Source organism: Drosophila biarmipes, chromosome 2R, assembly GCF_025231255.1.
Source record: "Drosophila biarmipes strain raj3 chromosome 2R, RU_DBia_V1.1, whole genome shotgun sequence".
Lineage (NCBI taxonomy): Eukaryota > Metazoa > Arthropoda > Insecta > Diptera > Drosophilidae > Drosophila > Drosophila biarmipes.
In genome coordinates, this window is record NC_066615.1 from 8,945,548 (window position 1) to 8,955,260 (window position 9,713).

Here is a 9,713-nt window from a genome sequence, read left to right on the forward strand (position 1 = left end):
ACCATCATTTTATATTTTAACCATCATTTCTTTAATATATTTAGAAATACCTACTGCTCACTTTTAAGAAAAGGATAAATACATTCATATATTTCTTTAATTAAAATCATACGAGTGTCAGTGTAGAAAACTTGTCCCGAACCAACGTAAATGGTTTGACTATGTGTTTGAGAACAAAAATGTAATAAATTTACCATTTCTAAAATCCTGGAAACCGTACAGTAAACGTTTCATACATAAACTGGTTCGCAGACTCCTGTATTTGCAGGCAAGACAAATATAGGATTGTCATCTGACTTGACCCACTTTTCAGAGGCGGGTTCTCAGCCTCAGTGGGGAACTTCCGCTCTGGATAACCTCTACTTCGACCTGCAGGAGGCACATAGCTAACGGTTAAACGCACTTTAACCGGTCACTAAACTGCCAGACGGAAGAACGTGTTATAATGTCTGTGCCGGCTTGCAAAAGGTTCTCGACTTTTGGTTCTTGGTTCTCGGTTCTCGCCGTCATTCACAAAAGCCGGCCGGCTCTTTCGATACAAAACAAATCTAAAACTGGTTCTCTCCTGCATTTACCTCTTCTTTTCATTATTTTTTTTCCGTATGTCTGGGGTTTTGTTCTTAGCCGACTGTGTTATTGGCGTGTTTTTATGTAAAGCTTTGTTTGTGTCACGAGACCGCTAACGTCGTTTAATGTCTTTTAATTCTGGTGAATTTGTCGCATATGAGGTCTGAGAGAGACATTTAATGGAAAGGTTTGTGCGACTCTGTGATCCGCTCGAGATTATAATACAGAAGCCGTGTAGCGAGCAATCCATTTTTATATGGAAAAAATTACGGGTAATTGGTTAGATTTTTCGAGAAATGTGTGCTATCTATCATATAGAAGAGGTAATTGACTTCTTAAATTATATTTAAAATTATATCTGTCTTTTGCCTGTTGTCCGGCCTTTTTAAGTTTTGCTATACCTTTGTCCATGCAAACATAAATCGTTCTAATCGAATATTTATTGTTTATGAAGTTTTATTACAAGTTTGGATACCTAATAAATTTGTTTTTTCACATAAGTTATTTGTGTCACATGTAAAAGGAAATCATCAAATATTTTTGGTAGTATATGATTTATTATTTTAATTGAAAAAACATTTCAATTGAGTTTTATAAATTCGACTTTATATAACTTTTTAAATAAAGGGCTATATTTGATTCGTCGAAAATAATGCTTCAGGTAGAAGAGAGAATATATGTTCTTGATCAGGGTCGCTAGACAAGTCGATCCTGTCATCTCCGACTCTCCGTCTCTGTCCGTCCGTATGAACGATGAGATCTCGAAAACTAACTTGAGCTTCTTGAGCAGTGGAGTTTTATTGTAACTTGCCACGACCACCTACGCTATACTCGTCTAGCACAACACTTTTTTGATAGTTTGTAAAAAACTTTAATTTAAATTCAATTTTCCCTTACTTCTTGTTACTTATCAAAAACCTAGATTCTTGATTGCGCCAACATAATACAAAAAAATAATATAGTTATTAAATACAAATATAGATTAATATAAATTCAGGTAACTCTTAGCGATTTCTATATCAACCCGGAATAATTTTTTTTCAATCTGGCTGGTGGCAGTTACGTTCAACGTTGCCAGATAAGCGGACCAAAGTTTTAAAAATGTGCTTTTCTAGGTGGCGCTACATGAATATACACATATTTTACTTGATGTAAGTATACTCTACACGTGTTATGAAGCTTACACCAATTCTACATACATGTATACTACATTCTGTTTAATATGGCAGCCCCGTGCCTAACGGTGCTACAGTCGAACCTGCCTTGTAAAAAATGAGAAATAATTATTTTTTAAGCAAATATTGTTTATACTTTTAAACGTTGTTGTTATCTTAATATTTTTTTTATGAATACCAATACCTTAAACGCACCGTTTTACCATTAATATCACTCAGCATGAATTCAAGAACTTTAATTAATTACCATTGTTGATAAGCTAAGCGAAACTTATACTGCACTAATTATTATTTAATTTCACAGGTTTTTTACAAAAAGCTTAAAAATTCATTAGCATAGGGTTTAAATCAAGTCCCATGTACTCCATTGTGTTTATAAAAAGCCGCTTGGTAATTTTAAATAAATTTATTATTTGTCAAAATGTTTGCCATTATTAGTCATTTATTTGGGTACAAATATTTTTTATTCATATAAAACTACAAGAGAAAGTACTGCACACGAATACGAAATGAATAGATTGTGCCCTAAGATTATGTAAATACAATTGCGGATGCTTTTAGAAATTGCCTTTATTAGAGGATCTCATGAGAGTGGTAAATCGATTATCTTTGGATAAGCTCGTACATCGTATCGTATATAGCTCTAAATGTATGGTATTGCCGAGTCTTGAGTGCTAACCTCCTGGACGTTGGACACTTCTCGAGATTTCTGTATAAATTCGTTAGCTTTTGAAATACTAGATACTTGTGGTTTCTTCTTGCTGACGCTGCGTTATAATAATAAATAGTTGTATAAAAATGATGTGAGATTAAAGTATGGGTTATGAAAAGAGGTGAAAGAGTGGAAAGCGGGTGAAAATGGCTGCGAGAAATGCGATAGACGTGCCTCCGTGTAAAGTGTATAGAGTATATAGCGTAGAGGAGGGTGACAAGTGCCCGAAACGGACAAAAAGATGAAGATGCGCGATGTGAGATGAGAGATGATGGATGGGCGGATGATGGGGAATAGACGAAGCATGAGCTTTTGGAACATTTCCGTTTGATGTTCTAACTACGCTTGACCTTCCTGTCTGTCTGTGCTTATGTCCTGTGTCCTGTGTCCTGTCCGTGTGTGTGTTTGCTTGTTATTAGGTAGTGGTATGGTAGTGTCGTGTGGCTGTGTGTGTGTAGGGACGGGGTCAAAGGATACTGCAGTGCTTGGCCGCCAGCTGGTGCCGCATGCCGCGCAGAAACAGGACATCCCCCGGCCCTTCGTCACGCACGCCCCTCATTCCTCTGGCCACACCATTAAATACAATCGCCCTCGACCTCCTCCTGATTAACATCCGGATCGAACTCGTCGTCGGCGGTGGCCTCCTGGTACTGCTGGTACTCGGACACCAGGTCGTTCATGTTGCTCTCCGCCTCGGTGAACTCCATCTCGTCCATGCCCTCGCCGGTATACCAGTGCAAGAAGGCCTTGCGCCGGAACATGGCCGAGAACTGCTCGGAGATCCGCTTGAACAGCTCCTGGATGGCCGTGGTGTTCCCGATGAAGGTCGAGGACATCTTCAATCCCTTTGGCGGAATATCGCAGACGGCCGTCTTCACGTTGTTCGGGATCCACTCGACGAAGTACGAGCTGTTCTTGTTCTGCACGGCCAGCATCTGCTCGTCCACCTCCTTCATGGACATGCGACCGCGGAAGACGGCGGCCACCGTGAGGTAGCGACCATGTCGGGGATCACAGGCGGCCATCATGTTCTTGGCATCGAACATCTGCTGGGTCAGCTCGGGCACCGTCAGGGCCCGGTACTGCTGAGATCCCCGAGAGGTGAGCGGAGCGAATCCGGGCATGAAGAAGTGCAGACGCGGGAATGGTACCATGTTGACCGCCAGCTTGCGAAGATCGGCATTCAGTTGGCCAGGGAAGCGGAGGCAGGTGGTCACGCCGGACATGGTCAGCGAGACCAGATGGTTCAGATCTCCGTAGCTGGGGTTCGACACCTTCAGGGTCCTGAAACAGATATCGTACAGTGCCTCGTTGTCGATGCAGTACGTCTCGTCTGTGTTCTCCACCAGCTGATGGATAGACAGGGTGGCGTTGTAGGGTTCCACCACGGTATCAGACACTTTGGGAGAAGGCACCACCGAGTAGGTGTTCATTATGCGGTCGGGGTACTCCTCGCGGATCTTCGAGATCAGCAGGGTGCCCATGCCGGAGCCAGTTCCGCCGCCCAGCGAGTGCGTCAGTTGGAAGCCCTTAAAGGAGGAGGATAAATTATATGAATACCAGAAGAATATATACAAAATTAAATATTTTAATTACAAATGAAATCTTTCAAGTTTGTATTAAACTGCTAAAGTGTGAAAATTGGCATTGTTCCTTTTATCCCCTTACAATTGTCTATTAATTTATATATAAGCTTTATTTTGTCTGAACCACAAAAGGTAGATGTCTTTCAAGACTCGAATTAAATTTAAAATCCTCTTATGACTCCTTTTCAATATATGTACCAACCTGCAGGCAGTCGCAGTTCTCGCACTCCTTGCGCACCACGTCCAGAACATTGTCCACCAGCTCGGCGCCCTCGGTGTAATGTCCCTTGGCCCAGTTGTTGCCCGCTCCCGACTGACCGTACACAAAGTTGTCCGGACGGAAGAGGTGTCCGTAGGGACCTGATCGCACCGACTCCATGGTGCCCGGCTCCAGATCGAGCAGAATGGCCCTGGGCACATATTTGCCTCCCGACGACCGCGTGACTGCTGAAAGAGGTATACATTAGTCGAACCCAGTGCGATTTGCATACGATATGGCAAAGTTTTACCCGATGCCTCGTTGTAGTAGACACTGACGCGCTCCAGCTGAAGATCACTGTCGCCCACATAGATGCCATTGCTGTCGATGCCGTGTTCTTCGGAAATGATCTCCCAGAACTGCAAGAAAGGAGTAGGGTGTGAGGAAGTATATAAATAAATCAAGTATATAATCATTATCAATAGATATTTAGATATCTTATCTTATTTTCTATACTCTTTTTACCCCGAATTCAAGTTCGATTTCATAACCATTTGGAACACGTTTTATTAAGTGATTCTAAAACTCGTTTAATTAGGAGTAATTAGTCTGCAGCTAAGTAAAATAAAATTGTCGATTTGAAAGGCAAATATTATGCATTTCAAATGATTCCCAAAAATAACTAAATATATTTATTTTCCCTTCTCCAGAAAAAATTAGCTAAACAATTATTTCGCCCCTCCCATTCAAGATAAGAGGCTGCAGCCCGTATCTTGCCAAGCTGCCTTATCAGCCTCTCGGCGGAGATCATTCATCCTTATCAGCCTTTGCAGCGATATCTTTATAGCCCCCAGTCGAGCACTTGGCGATTGCGGATTCTTTAGTTGGCACAAAGCCTTACTAAATATTCCCTGAGCCGTTCATCAAGTTGAATAATTGTGCCCACCCAGCCGTGTCAGAGTTCATGTTGAGCCCTGACATATGGCCGCAGCCACAGAAACCGCCCAAAAAAGAAAACTGAGAGCCATTCTAACAATCTCTGTTCCTGCCTCCTCCGATGTGACAATGTGACAAACAACAAGGCGCAGCCGCAGCCCATAAAGTTTGAGGTTTTTGGAAAAATATACACAAGTATATATGTGGGATATCTACGGCCTGTCCATATAGGGGGCCTCCCGATGGCGCAGTCAAAAGTGAGACAGATTGCCCCGAAAAAAGGGAAAATAAATTTATGTTTAGTTTTTCAAACGTCAGTTTAGGACGCCGGCGAACATGCCCTGATTTAGTGCTAAATTTAAAAGATGCGTCCGGGCCGGTAAAAAATAGTACAAAAAAGTAGTGGCCCTCTCACACTGTATGGGGACAAAATGTACAAAATTTCCACGCCACGACGCTCCTGGGGAGAAATGCATTTAAAAATAGAAGAGCGCAGCCCGTGGGATGGGATGGTATGGGGCTACCAGAGATATACTTCTTATATATACTGCATGCTGACTCATCGGGGGCCAAAGAATCATTGGAAAGCTTAGAGGGAAACGGCAGGCCAACGACCCACCATTAGATGGGGCTATCCCTAGCCATCCCCTCCCAAAGACCCGAAGAACCCAATTGGAATGCGATAAATTAAGTATATCTGGATACACAAGCCATGCCGGAGATTTATTGAGGAAATGCTCTGCAATTGTTGTGCTGCGTTTAACAAGAACCAAATTTGGGCGCCGTTAGTTGATCATTAGGCGACTATTTCGGGGATCGGTTTTGGGGATCAGCATAGACCCGGCACCGAAGCGAAACGCGGCTGGGTTGGCAACAGTCCCCAAGACTCGAACTTCGGAAGACAGGGGAAATAATAAAAATGTTAGCGATTCCCCGGCCCAGAGAGGCAGACGCATTCCGGCGATGTCTGATGTCTGAGTTGTTTCCCTTTGGCACTTGAACTTGACGTGTGCGACTATAAACAAAGGGGCTGGGGCTGGGTCTTGGGCTGGGGGACCAGCTCCGCAGGGAGGAGCACTGGAGCTACCCATGGCGTCTGCATTTCTTTGTTTATTTAAAAGCCGGAGAGCGAGATGGGGAAGAACTGAAACTACATCAACAGAAATGAATCTCCGGCCACTGCAATCTTAGCAAGATCATCAAATTTAATTGGAGTGTGGCCGCTGCAATTATGAAGCTAACCATAACAGCCCCAACAATAAAGCTCGGTTTATAAGGCCGGCCAAACAAAAACCACTCGGCGGCAGCAACAAATATGAAAACTGAATTAGCACACAAAACTGTTGAAGTGAAAAGTCGTTTTTCACGTCCCCGGCCCCTTCCCCCGCCGATTTCCACTTTTTCACTTCTTCAGGCACGATCATCGCTGATCGCTTTACTTTTACATTCGACTAATTTTTCACTTCGGATTTTTCATTTCGAAGATAATGGTTTGTCGGAAAATGGTGGAAATGGTTTTTCGGTGAATGTCAGTTGGTTTCTAAATACGACACACAGTTGGATTGCAATTATAGATTGATGGTTTCGGTCAGATTTATTTCGGGCAATCACGATCGGCGGCCAGAATTCAATTTGTCGAGGGGAAACTCGTGTCGAATTTGCCTTACGGTTTTTTAATTTCATCAGAAACGTTCTTTAAAGTCTAGATTTATTGTAGTTTTGGCTTGAAGAGGAAAAAACTTGATTAAAGTTGATACTTATCATTCTATGATGGGATATATTTAATGGGAAATGGGAAATATTAAAGTTTTATGATAATCTTTTTTTTTGGCTATAAGATATTTAATTTTCCATCTTTTTATCCCCAATATCCCCAATAAATACTCTTTCCTTTACAGTGGAAACCATCAAATTGAAAAGAGTATTTATTCTCGGGTTTTTACTGGGGCTTTTCTTCAATTACAGACAACATCTGTTCTAACAATTTCGTTGGCCGAGCAGTTGCCAGTCCATTCTTCTCCTCGTGTAATTAATTTCCAAAGCTCTGCTGCCTGGCAACTGGCCTGGGCTAACCCCCTTCTGAGGCAAGGGACCTCCGCCCTGCCGCGCCACGCCTCTGGCATGCGATCATCTGGCGACTGGCAATCGAGACGCCCTCATTAAGTGTTGCATGTCTGGGAGCCGAGAAGCCCAAGAGGAGACTCCTCCATCGCTGCACTCGTCTGTGCGAGTCTTGCCAAGAGGAAGTCACTCGGGCGTGAACTTGGAGCCCGTCTTCTTTCTCCGCCGGCACGAGGATCGCCGGCTATGCAAAGAGACGGAGAGTGGTATTTTCTCAAGATATAAAACATTTGGCATCAAAGGAAAATGCACTCAATTGATGGCGGCACCCCACACCACCCCCACCACCCACTCTTGACTTTTGTCTTTTCCCGCAGCTGCTGTGGAGTGTCAAAAAAGCAAAAGCCGGGGGCGATAAGAGTTCCCAAACAGCGAGACCGGGTTTATTGGCCTTTTGAATTCTACTTAATCTCGGAGGCCGTACACTTAGTATGCATTAATCGTCGTGGCTCGAGCTAAAAGGGGAAGCGCAGAATGTTTGCGGCGTGAGGTATGCAGGTCCCATATCCTGTAACTGTATACAGGACAAGTCCGGTGAGTCACTTCCTTCCTCTCCTGCACTTGTGCGGTTTTCGGATTTCCACAGGCCCCATCTTCACTGAAGTGACCGCCCGTCCACTCAGCTGTTAGTTTTTTCTGCGTTTCGGGTCTCACATTACGGGGGCTAGCTGCTCAAATTACCAAGACAAACTTCCCATCATATCCCATTGGAGTACGCAAACGTCGTCTGTACATGGGTATATAAGACGTACGAGTGCTGCCCCATAAAACCACTGCTATTGCCGAAATTCCGGGAAGCAGAAAGAGGCAAGCCAGTTTGCTTTTAAATTGAAGCTGCTGACTAGTCGGTCGGCCGCCTCATTCTTCCACAAATTGACTCATATCAAATGATTAAGATTTGCGGGCTTATCTTTGGGGAGCGTACCTACGAGTTTTATCAGCTCTTCAAGGCATGGCACACTACTTGTTCTATATGTGACCCACTTTGCAGGGGGTGACGATTGAAAATGAATCGAGTCTTTAGGCATTGACATTGATGCCACAGAAAAATGCACTCGGCGGGGATCCAGTCTCGATCCAAAACTGGTATTGCCAAAAAACGAAATCGAGGCGGTCAGCTACAAGCCTCCTTTTTCTCGAAGAACTGCACTTTGTTTGCGGGGCGTGCTGATTGAGTGGACCATCCTATATAAGTGAGGTAATTGAGAATGCTCAACTGGAAATCAGAACCTAATTGCTCTGATTCGTTTGCATTTCTCAAGTTTCCGTTTCTCGTTCACTTTGATTGATTAAAGCCCAGTAGCTGGCATAATTGCTGTATTTGCGGATCAGTCATCGTATACTCTACATGTAATTCGAGTGGGTTTTGTAGGGAAAGATAAAACAGCTGCGCCCGGCACAGTGAATACTACTTAGTTGGCAGGGAAAATAGGCAAGCCTTCAATAAATATTTAGGAACTATGAGGTACTCTAGCACCCAGTGGATCAGCTTATTGCACCAGGCCATAATAAATATTTATATATTTCCCAGAATTTCCACTGACTTTCAGTGAGTAATTACTTTATCAAGTCGGGTGAAGTTTCTATACATTAATAATGCTTTCTTTTCGAGTACTTTTCGTACGAATAAGTACTTCTTTTTATTGCAATTTTTGTGGTTTCTTTGGAGCGCAGGAAACTCAAGCAAAGCGAAAAGATTTCTCTGCCCAGATAATTCGAGAGATTTCCCTTCTCGGCAAAGTGCAAGGCAGCAAAGCAAACTTCGCTCGAAATTGCAGAAATCTCGAAGTTTTCTTGCTGATTTGCGCCTGTGCCATAATTCTCCCTGGCCATTCCCCTCCCAATTTCCCTGGGGAGGGTTCGCCATGAATCACTTTTCGTGATCTGCAGCCGGCCCAACCCGTTTTTTCCTCGTTTTTTGCGAAACAGAAAGGGCATACTGAGTGCCAGACAAACTCCAAATAAATTTCTTTGCCTGTCCACTTTTTGCACTTTGCATTTTTTATTTTATCGTATTTTTTGTTGTTAATTTTCTTTCGCTTTAATTGCTGAATGCGCTGAAAAAGGCGGCGACATCGAACCGATCATTTTGGAAACTCATTGAAAAACGTTTTCGGTCAATGTGAATAAATTAAGAGCCAGCAGCGAAAAAGCCAAGAAAAAGTCAAGTCAAATAGTAATGAGACCTACCTTAGCGCCGATTTGGTTGCCGCACTGGCCGGCCTGCAGATGGACGATTTCTCTCATTTCGGAAGCGGAGATTTGTTGGGTCAGAAGCTACAGCTGATTCTGGAAACGGATCTCGGTCTGGACCTCCAAAGGATGCACCGCACAGTACGAGTATCTACGCTGGGTTTCAGATTTTCAGAACGAAGGCGCAACTTCACCGCACAACGCACAAGCCACAACTGATCGGC

General features: G+C 43.4%; 1 protein-coding gene across 2 annotated transcripts; it reads right to left on the minus strand.

The window, feature by feature from the left end:
* Positions 1-2,133: 2,133 nt before the first annotated feature.
* LOC108026817 (tubulin beta-3 chain) lies at positions 2,134-9,713 on the minus strand. 2 transcript variants are annotated; one of them, XM_017097983.3, is made up of 4 exons: positions 9,487-9,713; positions 4,550-4,658; positions 4,243-4,484; positions 2,134-3,983 (listed from the first exon to the last, which is right to left on the minus strand). In XM_017097983.3, exons 1-4 carry the CDS (start codon positions 9,541-9,543, stop codon positions 3,030-3,032), a joined length of 1,362 nt encoding a protein of 453 aa, XP_016953472.1. In that variant the 5' UTR covers positions 9,544-9,713; the 3' UTR covers positions 2,134-3,029. The 2 variants fall into 2 exon arrangements, with proteins under 2 accessions (XP_016953472.1, XP_016953471.1); XM_017097982.3 differs by having other exon boundaries at positions 4,243-4,487.